General features: G+C 40.7%; 1 protein-coding gene across 2 annotated transcripts; it reads right to left on the bottom strand.

Moving 5' to 3' along the window:
* Positions 1-290: 290 nt before the first annotated feature.
* Positions 291-16,471, bottom strand: MGARP (mitochondria localized glutamic acid rich protein). 2 transcript variants are annotated; one of them, XM_086704203.1, is made up of 4 exons: positions 16,060-16,471; positions 8,474-8,577; positions 2,469-2,562; positions 291-1,125 (listed from the first exon to the last, which is right to left on the bottom strand). In XM_086704203.1, exons 2-4 carry the CDS (start codon positions 8,561-8,563, stop codon positions 680-682), a joined length of 630 nt encoding a protein of 209 aa, XP_086560329.1. In that variant the 5' UTR covers positions 8,564-8,577; positions 16,060-16,471; the 3' UTR covers positions 291-679. The 2 variants fall into 2 exon arrangements, with proteins under 2 accessions (XP_086560329.1, XP_025778179.2); XM_025922394.2 differs by lacking the exon at positions 16,060-16,471 and adding an exon at positions 12,502-13,249.
* Positions 16,472-17,429: the final 958 nt, after the last annotated feature.

The raw sequence follows: 17,429 nt of genomic DNA, 5'->3' as shown, positions 1-17,429 counted from the left end.
ACCCTGTGCATGCTCTCTCTCTCCCTCTCTCAGAATAAATAAATAAACTTATAAAAAACTATAAAAAAGCCATTGTTTGAACTGAAATAAACTGAAATGAAAACCTTGGCACAATCCCCCATGTAATATAGATGGGAGAATGGATATATATATTGTTATATGTAGAGTTCTCCATAGATTATATGTTTTCTTCGATTGTTCATGTGATGCTATATTACACATAGTTCTTTGATATTATATATTATACATTATTTATATATATAAATATTAGCAAATAAAAATAGAAGCACTGAAGATTTTCCAATTTTATTTAAATGAGTTCAAATCAAAACTCAAGAATCTAGAATCACAAATATTAAAATAAGGTACAGGTCTAGCAGAATTAAAGTGAATGCAGGTAGCTCAACTGCTATGATGTAAAACTTAAATTCAGAGATGGAACTCTTTAAGCTGTTTACTGCAATGTCATGTTCTGAACTCAGACAGCAGGAAACTATTCAGACATGTAAAGCCTCAAATCTCTCAATCCTGAAATCTATCAGTAGATGCCAAAAATCTTCAAGGCACATTAAAGGTTTCTAGAAAAGAAGCCTATTTTAAAACTAAGATTACTGAAACTACAAAAGCACCTATCAGATACTCTATGGCCTTTTTCACTGAGGTGTCACTCAGCATGAGATCAGCCTTGAGCAGAGGCTGCCTCAGAACCAACACTGGCTTCCTCCTGTAAATCATCCCCAGCAGAGGATTCTGACTCAGCTGGAGGACTCTCTTCTTCCAGTTCAGCAGTTTCACCAGAGCGTTCCTTCTCTGTTGTCCCTTTATCATTACTGATGGCGACAGCTTCATCCAAAGCTGCATTCTGAACCTCTGAGGGCATTTCAGTGCTGATTTCTGCCACTGTGCTGGGTGCTGCATTTGTAACCTCTGCCCCAGCTTCGGCACCGACCGTGTCTGTCTCCACCAGAGCGTCCTCCAAATCACCTGGTCGGGCTGAAGCCTCTCTCGTGGCTGCACCTGTAGCATCCGGGGTATCTTCTGCATCTGCCTCCTGTACTTCCACTAAAGACGCTTCAGGGACTTCTGAACTTGCTTTCTCAGCTTCCACACGGTTCTCTTTTTCACCTTTAAGATTTAGCCCATGAAGCAAAGTATTAATTTAAAGAGCACGAGAATACAGTAGAACACTGTGCAGCCATGTTTAAAAATGTGACAAATCTGTATATACTGATAGAAGTGGTCCTTAAGGTAGACTGTTATGTGAAAAAAGCAAGGAAAAGAGCAATGTAGACCATAGGGGACTATTTATCTTAGGACAAAAGGAGGGTAAGATACACCTAGATAGTTTTTATTTGCAAAGACTCTCTCTAGGAGGATACAAAGAAACCGGTACTATTGGTTGCCTCTGGGAACGGATAATGTGGATCTGCTTTTTCATAACCCCTTTTGAATCTGTTAAACTTAAAAAAAATAATTTACATATATTATTTATTTATATACAAAGAACATGAAAATAAACAGCCAACATGTCATGTGAAATAGCATGGGAAAGCAGCCAACTTACTAGTTGATGACTGAGCAATCACTAATCCTCTCTGAACCTCAGTTTTATCACCTGTAAAATGGGGATAACGATAATACCTACCTCACAGAGCTATTGTAAGGTTTGATTAAAATAATGTGCATGAAGAGGGGTTTAAAACCAAAAGTGCTATGGAAATGCTGTATTTTATTATTATTACCATCAGCCTTCTCAGGATTATAGTCAATAATGTTTATTGATGATATTCCATTGCTTACTGTTGTCACGACTAAAAGGTTAACATTGGTTCATCAGCAGCTATTATCTCTGTCCCTAAATAGTGATCATAGTAATTGATAATAATGGCATTATAACTGAGATGGAAAAAAGCATTTAAAGCAAGCAGTTTAAGGCAAGAAATATACATTAGAGTGAAAATGTAAAGTTTCTGCTCTAGTAGCTCCCATTTTCTCAATCAGATCAACTGAGGGACGTCAGAGACATGACTGACTGTACTAATGTCAAGTGGACTGTAGGCAAAGACACGAGGGTGATCTTAGACAAAACTGAAACAAAAGTTAGTTTCAGGATTTAAAAATAATAATAAGGGAAATGAAAGGTTAAGTTGCTGACAGAGACAGATACGAAATTATGCCTGCATGAATGGAAGCCTGAGTAGGGGGAAAGTAATATTACCACACAAAGAATTCAAAGCCACTGGTCAGCAGTACAAATGTAAAACGTTTTCATTTATCTAATGCACTCATTCAAAACGTGTAACAATATTCTTTAGGTTTTGGTTGGGCTTTCCCCTTCCGAGTGAACTCCTGCCCAGAGCCATTCTGTCAGGTTAGGAAAGAAGCCACAAGCAAATAGTGTTCATTGCTAGACTAAGATAATGAAAATCAGTGCCTCAGGGGAAAAAAAAATAATAAATTCACTTTACCTTGGAGTGGATGTAACTCTGCTCTGGTTTTTTCTTTCAAATTTGTTACATGTTCCGTGTGTTTGGCTTGCTCTGATGTGACTGTCTTGTAAGTCTGAAAGTAAATGTGTGCTGCAGTTTATTTCTTGAGCTCTAAGATTCATCATGCCAAGTTCAAAGGTATATACAATTCAAGTATTTATTTATTTTGAGAGAGAAAGGGAAAAAAACGAGCAGTGAAGGGATGGAGAGAGAGATTGAGTCCCAAGCAGTTTCCGAGCTGTCAACGCAGACCCTGACACAGGGCTCGATCTCACAAACCGTGAGATCATGACCTGAATCAAAATCAAGAGTCAGACAGGGGCACCTGCGTGGCTCAGTCGGTTGGGCGTCCAACTTCAGCTCAGGTCATGATCTTGCGGTTCATGAATTTGAGCCCTGCGTCAGGCTCTGTGCTGACAGCTCAGAGCCTGGAGCCTGCTTCAGGTTCTATGTCTCCCTCTCTATCTGACCCTCCCCGGCTCATGTTCTGTCTGTCTCTCTCTCAGAAATAAATAAACACTAAAAAAAAAAAAGAGTCAGACACTTAACCGACTGAGCCACCCAGGTGCCCCCAAAAGTATATACAATTCAAAGATGAGAAACCAATGTCACCATCTACTATTTTGTTTCTCCTTTGGAAACTTTTGTTATTAAGTAGAATACTTTAAACAGGAAAAAAACAAATGCTCTAACAGGAGTCAAAGATAACAGAAAACACACAGTAGATAGAAAGATGAAGACAAAGAGGAAAAAATAAATTATGTTAGAATCAAATATTCTGACAGGCATTTATAAATATTCTCTAGTATTTATTCCAGGGAAACGGAAACTTACGTGCACACAAAAACCTGCACGCAAATGTTCACGGTTGCTTTATCTGTAATAGCCAAAAGTTGTAATCAATCTGGATGCCCTACAACAGTTGAATGGTTAAACAAACTGTGGTACATTCATAGCATGGAACACTACTCAGCAACAAAGAGGAATGAACTGTACATACAAGTGTAACAACTTGGATGAATCTCCAGGTAATTATGCTGAGTGGAAAAAAAAGCCAGTCTCAAAAGGTTATACAGCTTATGATTCCATTCATGTAACATTCTTGAAATGAAAAGTTATAGAAACGTGGGGAGCCTGGGTGGCTCAGTCGGTTAAGCGACCAACTTCAGCTCAGGTCATGATCTCTCGGTTTGCGGGTTTGAGCCATGCATCAGGCTCTGTGCTGACAGCTCAGAGCCTGGAGCCTGCTTCAGATTCTGTGTGTGTGTCTCTCTCTCTCTACCTCCCACCCTGCTCATGCTCTGTCTCTCTCTGTCTCTCAGAAGTGAATAAACATAAAAAAATAAACTAAAATAAAAAAGAAAAGTTCTAGAAACAGAGAAGAGATTAGTGGTTGCCAGGGACAGGAAGAAGGAATGGGAGGGCAAAAGAAAGTGAGTGCGATTATAAAAGGGCTACACAAGGGACCCTGTATCTTGGTGGTGGTGAATATATGAATCTACGCATGTGACAGAACTGCCCAGAAGTAAATACACACACAGATACACGTGCATGTGAAAGTGGTGAAATCTGAATAAGGTCAATGGATATTATCAATGTCCACTTCCTGGTTGTGATATTGAATTATAGCTATGAAAAGATATTGAGCACAGGGGGAAATGAGGCAAAGACCATATTATATCTCTTGATATTAGCTCTTATAACTACACGTGAAACGCAATCATCTCCAAATAAAAAGTTTTTAAAAAATCTTCCAAAATGGCATTTTTGTAGACCCGAATGAATATTTCTTAAATAAGCTAGGGTTATTCCTTATAAGCAGCTCTATGACCTGACTATGGGTTATGTGAGAAACAGAATTAGGAACAAAGGTTATCTTAATCATAGATACAACGTGCAGGCTTCCTTTCATTCAAGTAGAGTCATCTCTGACCTGTACTCATATTAGCCAATGAGATTCTAAAGATGAAAATCTCACTAGTTAGATAATATTGTTTATATTATCTCACATTTTAAAAGGTGTAGGTAGTGTTTTATCGCTTAATGGTAGGATTACAGATTTTTTTAGATTTGTATATTTATATATAGTATTCCCAAAATTTTAATAGTCATAAACCAAGCATATTATTAAAAATTGTACTTTGCGGGGCGCCTGGGTAGCTCAGTTGGTTGAGCGCCTGACTTTGGCTCAGGTCATGATCTCACAGTTCGTGGGTTCGAGCCTCATGTCAGGCTCTGTGCCGACAGCTCAGAGCCTGGAGCCTGCTTTGGATTCTGTGTCTCCCTCTCTCTCTGCCCTTCCCCTGCTCATGCTCTGTCTCTCTCTCTCTCTCTCAAAAATAAATAAACATTAAAAATTTTTTCTTTAAAAACTGTACTTTGCAAATTACAGGCCATTTTATAAGACTTTAAAATTAGGCTCTAAAAATGGAAAATTTATGACCTCGAGGGTGGAAATGATACCAAAGCGGCCCTAACAAACCCCTTCGAGTTTGGTGAGTTCAGACTTCATCTGGGTTTGAAACACACAGAGCAAACAGGGCCAGCAGGAATGCCCACCACCATTTCCAAATAAAAGCAGGGAATACTTTCCTAGTAGGGTGGAAGCTCCTGAAAGCTATAATACCACTGTGCTGAGTCAGCACCCTCCGCCCTCAGTTCTCACTACCCTAAAGCTGAGCCTGTGCGGAAGTTCATAGTTCGTCGCTGAAATGACCATCCCAGCAGCAACATCCCAGGGAACATTAGCCTACAATACAAGGTGAGAAAAAAGACTAGTGTAGGCAGAATCAAAGAGACCATGGTATTAGAATGATTCATACTCACGTGTGGCCAAGAGAATCTAGCTTTTCTAAATCTAACACGGTGAAACACAGAGTAGAAGAAAGGCCTATCGGAAGAGGCCTTTGGAAAGCCTCAAATCTAGACTTTCAAAGTTATTTCCAAGTGATATTATATATTAAATATAAGCATTTAAAATATCCCACAAATATCTCAGACCCTGAAAAAACTGAAGTGACCTGGGCCTCTTTCAGATTCCAAGAGGCCCTCGTAATAGAAGATTTTACTTGGAAATAAAAAACCGGCTATGGAGCAACTCTGGATTCAATTCAGATCAATCTAATACAGAATTTGTTTTAGTACAGGACAAAGAAGGGAAGGAGGACTTCAATACAGGTTTTCAAGGGCCTCACATTCTGTATTTCCTCCTGACAATAGCCTAAGGTTCTTGGGAGTTAACTCTTCCAACATTCCTGAGTAAAACCACATATTCTTGGGGGGCCTAGGTGGCTCAGTCAGTTAAATGTCCAACTCTTGACTTCGGCTCAGGTCACACGATCTAGCAGTTCATGAGTTCGAGCCCTGCATGGAGCTCTGTCCTGACAGTGTGGAGCCTGCTTGGGAGTCTCTCTGCCCCTCCCCCCACTCATGCTCACACTCTCTCACACTCTCTCTCAAAATAAATAAATAGAGTTAAAAAAAAAAAAACATTTAAAAGTTATTTAAAAAAGGGGCACCTGGGTGGCTCAGTCAGTTGTGCGTCCGACTTTGGCTCAGGTCATGATCTCCTGGTTCCTGAGTTTGAGCCCCACATGCTGTCAGTCTGTCAGTCTGTCAGTGTGGAGCTCACTTTGGATCCTCTGTCCCCCTCTCTCTGCACCTCCCCAACTTGCACTGTCCCAAAAATAAATAAATATAAAAACTGTTTTTATTTATTTAAAAAATAAACACATATTCTTAGAGGTGGAAAGAGAGTTGGAGATCATCACCTTGTCCAACTTCCACTCCCATCGTGAGAGAACAAGGCCAGAGAGGGCTCGCAGGAGCGGCCTGCTTATAACCTTCCAGTGTAAGGCTGCTTTTGCAAAGAAAGATTTGATGGACTGGAGAGGTTCATGTCTGGCACTAATAAACATAGTCATGGGTAGAGTGAGCTCCAGATGAAATTCCGTCTTCCAGCTCCTCACATAATCACATGGCCTAGTCCAATCTCTGTTTCTCCAGCGGCCTACATCCAATGATAGTAGCCCTGGGCAGTGAATTCAACATTAAGCAGTAGAAAGATAGCGGAAGGAAAGGAATCTGGGTATGAGTGAAAGCTGACAGATCAGTGGAGGACAATAATATAAGTGCATGTTTGAAGTTTCCTGGTTTCTCGAGGCTCTCAAAATTCTGAAGATTAGAGGAAGTATTTTGGTTTGGCCGTTTACATAATCCTTCAAACTGTTCCTAGTTATGACTAAAAATCCCTTTATGCATATTTCTGTAGGGTCAAACCAAAATGTAGTGATTGTGTACTCTTAGAATTTCTGAAGAATTTATATTTATTTTACTTTTATTCAAAATGAAGATTAAATTTTGATTTAGAAAATTTATGGCAAAATGATTCATACAGATTTATCTTATTTAAAGCACAATTATTCCATCATTTTAGCTCCAAAGTCACACTATTAAAAGCTTTGTTTCACAGTGGTTCCCTGGGAGGAAAATATTTTTTTTTTCATTTTACATTGTCTATTTTAAATATTTATTTATTTTTTTTCTTTCATTTATTTATTGAGAGAGATAGCGTGCAGCAGCAGAGAAGGGGCACAGAGATTGAGAGATTGAGAGACAGAGAGAGACAGAGAGAAAGAGAATCCCAAGCAGACTCCACAATGTCAGTGCGGAGCCCAACATGGGCCTGAAGCTCACAGACCATGGGATGGTGACCTGAGCTAAAATCGAGAGTCGGATGCTTAACCGACTGAGCCACCCAGGTACCCCTATTTGGAATCTTAAAAAAAATGTATGAATATGGGGTGCTTGGGTGGCTCCGTTGGTTGAATGTCTGATCTCAGCTCAGGTCACGATCTCACGGTTCCTGGGTTCGAGCCCCCACGTTGGGGTCTGTGCTCACAGCTGAGCCTGGAACCTGCTTCAGATTCTGTGTCTCCTTCTCTCTCTGCCCCTCCCCCACTCACACTCTTTCTTTGTCTCACAAAAATAAATAAATGTAAAAAAATGTTAATAAAAATGTATGAATAAATATTTTTTTAAAAATAATGAAAATGTATAAAGATATATAAAATTAATAAAAACTATGGCGACAGTAAAAAAGAATGGGGGAGGAAAGAATGAATAGGTGAACACAGGGGATGTTTAGGGGAGTGAAACTACTCTGTATGATACCATTAATGGTGGATATATATCATGATACATTTGTCCAAGCTCAAAGAATGTACAATACCAAGAGTGAACCCTAATGTACACAAAACACTTTAGTTAACAGTAATGTTTTGATATTGACTCAGCAGTTGTAACGAATGTACCACACTAATGTGAGATTGTTGATGGGAGGAGGGCTGGGCGGAGGTATGAGAACTCTCTACTTTCTGTTCATTTTCCTGTGAACCTAAAATGCTCTAAAAAATAGTCTATTTGTTTTAAGTTAATCTTTCAAAATAGTTCTTGTTAAATGTAACAGTAGTACCTACCTTATAGAATCACTAATTACTAAATGGGCCTTGAGTCTGTCATATGATAAACACTCAAATATCATTTATTATTATTAGTATTTATAAATTTTTTAATGTTTATTTTTGACAGAGAGAGAGAGAGAGAGAGAGATGGAATGTGAGTGGGGGAGGGTCAGAGAGAGAGGGAGACACAGAATCTGAAGGAAGCTCCAGGCTCTGAGTTGTCAGCACAGAGCATGATGTGGGGCTCGAACTCACAAACTGTGCGATCATGACCTGAGCCAAAGTCGGACACCTAACCTACTGAGCCACCCAGGCGCCCCTTATTAGTATTTATAACATCATTTTTATAGAAAGTCACCTATACTTGGCAGTATTAAGAAATGGTGATTTCATACTTAAAAAAATCTTCATAATCTTATATATTTAATTAATCCCGTGCCCTGACCTTGACAATGCTTTGAGTTTTACCACAGGTTGTAAAATATATGAATTCCTGAATATTTTGTTTATTTAAACACTTACATAATATCCACCAGCACTGACTGTGACACCTACAACCAGATAATAGATCATATTTGATCCAGATGATCCAGGCAATTTGTTAGACGACATCAAGCGAAGAGATGCTAGGAAAACAAGTTTAAACACAGTTAGCTCCACCAGTTACGCAAAACTATTTAAAATAATTATATCTTAAAAAAATTTTCCCCTTCAGTGAACTTAGAATCTACTAACATCAAGTGATTTTAGCTTAAGGGAATACAGTATTACAAGGTAGGGTAGTAATTCCATTTGACATTTTCCCAATCTAATTTGATTAAGTACTTATGAAACCTGTCAGCTTTATGCTTAGCATCATGCTTTTCTTGGAAGGAGTGCAGGCGTGGGTAAGGAGAAGTGACAAAAGCACTGACCGATTTTAACAAACAAGATGCAAAAGAAATTCATTTGCTGTATGTACTCCACCACAGGATTCATTGGAAAAGATCATTCTTCCAAAAAAACGAATTAAATATATTTGTACTTAAAATTTACATGCTAAGTAAAACATGTTGAAATCCAACACATTTCTATAAATCTGTAATATTTAAAATGTATAGGTAGGAAAAAAATCTTAATTTTTCCAACGTAAAGCCTTTAAAGATGGGCAGATATAAGCTTTTTAAGACAAGTTGCAAAAAGGTCATGTTTGAAATGAAACTACAATTCTGTACAAACTAATAGAAATAGATAAAGTTCCTGTATTATTATGTTTAAAAATACTTACTCTGTAGTGCTAAAACTTGTATATGCCATATGCTCTGGAATTAAAATGTTTATAATAGACTCAAAGCTAGAAAGAGCTTAAGGTTCATATAGCTCAAATTCCTTAAAGATAAAAAAGTAGAGACATGTATTCATTCAACAAATACAGCTGAGCACCTCCTATGTCTTTGGCATTGTTAGCGTCGTTAAGGATATAACTGTGAACAAGATCTACAAGGTCCCTAGCCTCAAGTAGCTCACAGAGCTACTTGAAAAGAGATGACCTGGACTTTGAAGGAAAGTAGAGGAGATGGTCAGATAAATAAGGGAAGAGAAAACTGCACTGGAGGCAGAAGGCACGGCACGGCGTGCAAAAGCAGGAGAGCTGTATGACTGGGAAAGTGCAAAGTAACTGGAAGTGGCCTGACATAGAGTATGAGGACTAGTAAGAAGTTTTGATTTGCAGAGGGTAAGTCTTAAGACATTTGCACTGATTATCAACTTTTGTAGTAGCAGTATTGGAAAGATTTTGTATGTGTATTTTTAGTTTAGATATAAATGACCTTCTCCTGGAAAAATATTTTTTCCACAAAAATGTACCCAAGGAGGTTATCATAAGAGATTATGGCTTTGACTTGTAGTGGGGCTTTTGTTGGTTTAAACATACATCTGTTATTAAGTAGGGAATATGTAGCTTCCATAGCTGACAACCAGACAGACAACATATTAAGAAGATTAGGGACGCCTGGTTGGTTCAGTTGGAAGAGCATGCAACTCTTGATCTCCGGGTGGTGAATCTGAGCCCTACGTTGGGTGTAGAGATTACATAAATAAAAATAAGTAATTGGAAAATATATCAAAAAATCATTTTAAATATGAAGCAAGAAGAAAATCAGGGATTTGAGAAAAGACTTAAACACAAATACAATTATGACAGCTCTTTAAAAGAGTAATGGGGCTCCTGGGTGGCTCAGTCTGCTAAGCATCCAACTCTTGATTTCAGCTCAGGTCATGAACTCATGGTTTGTGAGTTCAAGCCCCGCATCAGGCTCCGTGCTGATGGTGTGGAGCCTGCTTGGGATTCTGTCTCTCCTCTTTGCCCCTCACCTGCTTGCTCTCTCTCTCTCTCTCTCTCTCTCTCAAAATAAATTTTAAAAATAATAAAAGAGCAATGAAATATGAAATAAATATTTAATAAAGATTAAATTTGAGCATATCCATACAATGTGAAAGATATTAGAAGCTTTGCAGAAGAATATTTACTTACATGAGAAAATATTTACAATATATGAAATGAAGTTATAACAGAATAATCTATACAGTTCGTATATATCTCAGTTCCTAGAAGCAATGTGGGTAAGAAAAAAAAAATGTAAGAGGAAGAAAAGTCTGGAGCATTATATATACTAAAACTTAAATGGTGGTATTCACTGAGTGGTTGGATTACAGATGACTTCTCTTTTGCCTTTCTGTGTTCCTTCCAATGATCTTTTACAAACCCAAATTATTTACTCATTAAGAGTTACATGTTTTAAAAGCAAAAGCCAGACAACAAAATTTGATGAGGCACGCTAAAATTTGACCCTTCGATAAAACTGAAAGTTTTATTTTTCAACAAAACAGAAAGTACCAATAAAAGGTTAATGTCCGTGACTAAAGCCAAATTTCCAGTCAATAATATTTCTTAAAATACATAAACAAATCAGTGTTACACAAAAAGGAATGAGATGAAAATTAGAATAAGATCAGTGCTGCTACAACCAGTATTGCTAACTGCCGATTTAGAATTTTTAACCTACTTTTTCCCTTACCCCAAGTTGAGGCGGAAATTATTTGAAACGCGCAGCTAACAAAAGAGGTGCGTATGTTTGTGCCTGATGACGGTGGTGGGTGCGGGAGATAACGCCGAAGAAGGCCACGGTCAGGGGACTCCTCTCTCTCCCCACCCCACCCCACCCCACCTCCCGGTCACAACGGCCTCCTTATCTTCAGAAGCTTAAAATTAATGGATTCTATTTCGTCAGTGACAAAAAATTGCTGTATTTCGGTATAAAGATCAAGGAAAACGAAGATGCCTTATTTCTGTGACTTGTGATGCAGCTTCTTCCCACCAGTATTTTAAGAGAAAAATAAAGCTAGCTGGACAGACCTTCCTCCCTTCCCACGACCATCACCACCTCGGGCCTAACCAGGGGAGGGAGGGGAATCGGCCCATGGAATTTTCCGCAGGAGTGTTTCTCTCTTTCTCGGGCACCAATGCGCGTTCTGGGCTAAAACTACCTGACAAGCCTCAGGAAGTGAGGCGAAGTGCAGGGGGAAGTAAGAACTTCCCAAGAGGTTATCTAAAAGCCGCCGGGCTATGCGGGACGGGAAGGAGACGGAGGAGGTGCGGGAAGAGCGGCGGGCGCTGAGCTGCGCCGGAGCGCAAAGCCGGGCCGGGGGCCGCGGGCTGCAGGAGGGAAAACACGCATGCTCACACTCAGTAAGCACCTACAACGTTCCAGGCACTAGAATAGGCGCTCTCGTGTAAGTCAAGTTTTAGTTAAGAAGCTTCCAGCTCACGCCTAAACGTCCCCTTTAGGAAATTTCTGAAGACGCTCCCTCTTCCCTAGCGTCCCCAGATCTAAAGGTGACGGACACTGCAGCGACAGAGCCGAGCAGCTGGATAGCTCCAGGTGTCCGTGCCGCCCCGAAGGAAAGCGCTTCGAAGGCTCTCGGGGTTCAGGCTGCCGAGCCCCGGACAAGCCTTTAGTTTACTTACTCAGGAGCATTTACCCAACATTTACTGCGCCCGCACTCCCCAACCCCCGCCCCGCCCTGCGGGGCTCGCAGATGAGCGTCCATCTACCCAACTGTTCCTCCGCTTCCTCACGTAGGTGGAGAGCGCACTGGTCCCTATTCTAACAAAAAGAGCAAGCTATGCGTACGTCAGCCAGGCACTTCTCGAAGCGCTTTTAACCACACACTAACTCATTAAAACTCACAACCATTATTGTCCCCATTTTAGAGATGAGGAAAGTGAGATTAAATCACTTGCCCAAGATCAAGATTTCGAACCCAGGAAGCCTACTCCGCATTCAGAAGCCGCTCTGGGAAGGCCCCCTACTCCCAAAGTCTTCAAGAGCTTCGGGGCGTCTTCCCCGCGCCTTTCCTCAATTCCTCCCCCCTTTCCTCAACCCCTGGCTTCTGCAGCTCGAGCCTCTTTGGGCCCACTGGGTGCTGGCGGGTACGCGGGCGCCTCAAAATCCGCGCGCAAGGAGCCTGTCCTCTGCAAGCTTGGACGCCCGGGCCGGCGCGGCACTCACCGTCCTTCCGGAGTGGCGCGGGGCCGGGGGGCGCCCTCAGAGGCAGCGCCAGGGTCTTGGAGACCGCCCTACGGAGATACATCGCGCCCACTGCCCGCCGCGCTGCAGACTCTGCACCCTAGCGCGCGGTGCCAGGCGCGGGAGCCCCGGCGAGCCCCGCCCCGGGGAGGAGCGCAGACCCCCTCCCAGCGCCTCCGCGCGGGCCCGGGGAGCTGGGAAGCTGCTGTTCTGGCGCTTCTTCCTCCCCCAACCCAATCTCCAGACTGTTGCTTTCTCCCGGGTCTCGGAAGCTAGCTGGTCGCGCCTTCTTAGACAAGGGATCGGAAACCGGGAAGTCACCATCACCTGCCTGCCCCGTATTGTTCCAATGAGTGGAACTCCACAGAACAGGCTGGAAATGTTTAGGGATTCGCGTCGTAAGATGGATCTGGTTTATCATGCGGGGTGATATCTGAGCCCATTTTAAGTCACACAGTCCGTTAGCTTTCCCCAGGAGTGGAAAGGCTAGCGGGAAGTTTCCTGGAGACGGAGCGAGGAGTAGCCTCAGCCTTCCATCAGTGCAGTGGGTGATGTTCAGAATCCCAAGAAAATTCCCAGGCAATAGCTGAATCTCCAGGCAATTCACTGTTACAGAGACCTTAAATACAAAGTCCAAAAATGCTGTATATTCCTCTCTTGGATGTGAAATTGGTATTTCCATATGAACCAAAAACGCTGAACTATTAGTTTCTTGCCCCAGATTTCAATTTCTTGCCTCATTGTGGCTACAAGAATTTGTCATGATTTGAATATGGAAACCAGTAATTTATGCTTATAGAATTTTCTAAATGATTAATTTTGTGAAGACATGTTTCCCACTATAATAATCCCTCATTGGATCACTGGGTGGCTCAGTCGGTTAAGCATCCATTCGGCTCTTGATTTCAGCTCAGGTCAGGATCTCAAGGTTTATGAAATCCAGCCCCACAATGGCCTCCTTGCTGACAGCACAGAACCTGCTTGGGATTCTCTCTCTCCCTATCCCTCTGCCCCTCCCTTGCTCTTGCTCGCTCTCTCTTAAAAATAAATAAATAAACATTTAAAAAAGATATTTATAATGTTCCCTAATATATGTTTGGCACTTGATAGTTTATAAAGCACTTGCACATATATTATCTCCTTTAGTTCTCATTTCAACCCTCTGAGGAAGATGGTAATTACTACCTTTAGCAAATGGCTTGGTGGTAGGGAGGAATGTCCAGGGACTGATGGTCATGAATTAAAAAATAAAGGACATGATCGTAGTTCTTCTAGTTTCAAGTTCTTTTGCATGTTACAGGCACATTTGCTCATTTGCTATTTGAATAAACACTCCTCAGAGACTCTACTTCTGCACCCAACTCTAGTAATATTTAACATACTCTCACTTGAAGAATACAAAGTCAGAACTGGGTTTTTGATACTCAGAGCAGCTAGTTATCCCTAGTGATTAAACACTTAATAAGAGCAATTAGGTAACCTGTAGTTGAGAGATCAAATTTAGATTTCCAAGCAGCACAAGAAGGGGCTAGGACTCCACCAAAAAATTGGTAGTCCTGAAAGTAGCAAAATGCAGGTGAGTGCACTTACTACCTTGACCAGCATCAAGTACACATTCTCTGGCAACTAGGGGTTAGCTATCTAAATGAATTAATGCATGCATTGTACTGTCATTTAATGTGTTGGAGGCTCCCCTGAAAAAGGATTCTTTCATCAACTATAAATGATGGTGGTTCTCAGGACACTGTTCCAGCCTCCTCTTCAGAATCCAGTTGTATACTCAGAGTCTGGGTATAGTCTGAGGTCTTCTGCATCACCCCCAGGTTGCATAGTATCCATCCAATCTCAGTCAAACTGTAAGTGTCTGTCAAAGTGCTTACAAGATGCTAGGGACTATACTAGATGCTGGAGATTGGTTATAATTTATTTCACAAGGCACTGTTCCAAGGCATTATCCAATGAATAAGATAAAATTTCTGCTGTCACATAGATGTTTTAGTTGCAGATAAATGAGACACAGAACCAGCATCTTTTCTTAGATGTAGCTACCAAGTCCACTATCAATGGGGCCAATGATGGCACAGAAATCTCTGATCAGATATTAATAATAAATGTAATTAAGGGGTTTGTTAAAACCAAACTAGTTTTAACACTGCAAACCAACTGGTTTAAACAATGCAAGAATAACACACATATATAGGACTTTTGAAGCTTTTCCCAGAGTATTGTCACATCTACTTTTGTAGTTCATCCTAACAGTCCCAAAGGATATTGGGATAATGTTGATTATCCTTTTATCACCTGTGAGAAAAAACTGAGGTAGTATAATACTGTGGTTAAGAGCATGAGTTTGGTGGGAATGCAAGCTGGTGCAGCCACTCTGGAAAACAGTATGGAGGTTCCTTAAAAAACTAAAAATAGAACTACCCTACGACCCAGCAATTGCACTACTAGGCATTTATCCATGGGATACAGGTGTGCTGTTTCGAAGGGACACATGCACCCCCATGTTTATAGCAGGACTATCAACAATAGCCAAAGTATGGAAATAGCCCAAATGTCCATCAATGGATGAATGGATACAGAAAATGTGGTATATATACATACATACAATGGTGTATTTCTCGGCAATCAAAACGAATGAAATCTTGCCATTTGCAACTACGTGGATGGAACTGTAGGGTATTATGCTTAGTGAAATTAGAGAAAAGACAAAAATCATATGACTTCATTCATATGAGGACTTTAAGAGACAAAACAGATGAACATAAGGGAAGGGAAACAAAAATAATATAAAAACAGGGAGGGGACAAAACAGAAGAGATTCATAAATATGGAGAACAAACAGGGTTACTAGAGGGATTGTGGAGGGGGGATGGGCTAAGTGGGTAAGGGGCACTAAGGAATCTATTCCTGAAATCATTGTTGCACTATATGCTAACTAACTTAGATGTAAATTTAAAAAAATAAAAAATTAAATTAAAAAAAAAAGAGCATGAGTTTGGGAGCCAGATACCTGGTGTTTTCCTGATTTGAGTAAAATGTGGACAGTTCCTTTATTCATAGGGTTGATGTGAGCTCTAATGCACATTAGGTACGAAACATACTCAGCTATTTGGGAGGAGCAGTGGTAGATTCTGAGTTCTAGCCCAAGTTAGAGCTCAAGGCTTCCTTTACCTTTACCATATTCTGCTGTCTTTCAATGCACACACGACAGGATCTATTGTATACCACTCTCTTATTATTTGGCAAGATCTAGTGGGGAGATTATCGTGTTCTTTAGGCTGGATGTGGCCATCCCAGCTGGGAAAGGCAAGAGCTGTAGATAAACCATGCCACTCTCCAGATCCTTATCCATCTTAGCTAAAGGCTCAGTGCTTCTTGTTTCCTCTTTTTTTTTTTTTTTTCAAGTAAGCACTGTGCCCTGAAGTGGGGCTCAAACTCACAACCCCGAGATTAAAAGCAGCATACTCCACTGACTAAACCAAACAGGTGCCCCAAGCTCAATGCCTCTTGGATCGAAGGGAATTTTCTACTCACTCTACTGCTCCTGCAGAATACGTGGCTTTCCATTTTGGTGGCAAACTCTTTTCACATCATGATGAAACATTTCCCTGGAGAGGACATGTGCATGGGTTGTCAAATTTATTCTGTGGCAAGCTGTTCCTCCCAAATGCAAGAGAATTTTAACACAGGTCTTCACTATAGAACACTCTGAAATGCTCAGACAATAATTTCCCAGCTGTTAAGTCACACTGTTTATAATGCTGCCCTTGAGCACATCCTTGACATTTTTCTTGGTCTGGCTGGGAAAACAAGAATCAAGGGTCAGGGATAATTTGGCTTACTATCTAATCACAATTAGATGGAGTCCAATTGTGAGACTCCATGACTTCCTATAATTAATTGTAATTATATGGACTCCATCTAATTGTGACTGTTGACAAAGAAGATACTAGTCTTGAAAACATTCTGTTAAGGGTCGTCTACTGGAATATTAATCATACTTATTCAAGGCTTAAGTGTTATAAATTAAAAAGCAATCTTCAAAGACTGAGTGATTTCCTGGGCTCCACCAAAAGCCCCTCCACCAGCTGGAGGGGCTCGATCCCACGCACCTGAGATCATGACCTGAGTGGAAACCAAGTGGACGCATAACTGACTGAGCAACCCAGGCACCCCACACCTTTGCTTTTCTGAACACCAAATTCTTAGGCTATAATCTGTACTTTCAACAGATCAATATAAAGTGAAACAATTTATAAGAATATCTAGGGAGACAAATTGGCAGATAAACACCCTTTTGATGGCCTAAAACATTTAGATGAAATGAAAGGGAAAGGTAATCAAGGTAGTAAATACTTAAATTATTCTTGGAGGTCACTCAGTACACTCCCCGTCTACTCACTCTCTCATCTGTGGTAAAATAAACATGAGATTCCCTCACACTTCTGTGTAATTTTCTTTAGGTTACTGAAACAGGTTACTACAAATTTGGATGGCTTAAATCAACAAAAATAGATTCTTTCACAGTTTGGTGCACTCCAAGTCTGAAATCAAGGTGTCAGTAGGGTCACACACCCTCTGAAACCTGTAGGGGAGAAGACTTCCTTGCCTTTTCTAGCTTCTGAGTTTGCTGATAATCCTTGGCTTATAGATGCATGATTCTAATCTCTGCCTCCATCATTACATGGCTGTTTTTTCCCTGTGTATCTGTGTCTGTTCTTCCTTTTTTTTTTTTAAGATTTTATTTTTAAGTAATCTCTACATCCAATGTGGGGCTTGAACTCACAACCCTGAGATCAAGAGTCATATGCTCTTCCAACTGAGCCGGCCAGGCACCCCGGTGTCTGTGTCTCTTTTCATAGATATAGCAGTCATATTGGATTAAGGGTCCACTCCTGTATGAA

The sequence above is a fragment of the Puma concolor genome, chromosome B1, assembly GCF_028749965.1.
Source record: "Puma concolor isolate L17-30 chromosome B1, mPumCon1.1.hap2, whole genome shotgun sequence".
In the NCBI taxonomy this organism is placed as follows: domain Eukaryota; kingdom Metazoa; phylum Chordata; class Mammalia; order Carnivora; family Felidae; genus Puma; species Puma concolor.
This window is presented reverse-complemented; position numbering and strand designations above follow the sequence as displayed.

What these genes read in the sequence shown, in the direction of transcription:
- MGARP (XM_025922394.2), bottom strand. Translation starts at nt 12,583, where the DNA reads ATGTATCTCCGTAGGGCGGTCTCCAAGACCCTGGCGCTGCCTCTGAGG. An exon ending in TCAGTGCTGGTGGATATTAT is followed by an intron (nt 2,563 to 8,473) that starts GTAAGTGTTTAA and finishes ATTTACTTTCAG; the next exon opens with ACTTACAAGACAGTCACATC. An exon ending in AGAGTTACATCCACTCCAAG is followed by an intron (nt 1,126 to 2,468) that starts GTAAAGTGAATT and finishes TAAATCTTAAAG; the next exon opens with GTGAAAAAGAGAACCGTGTG.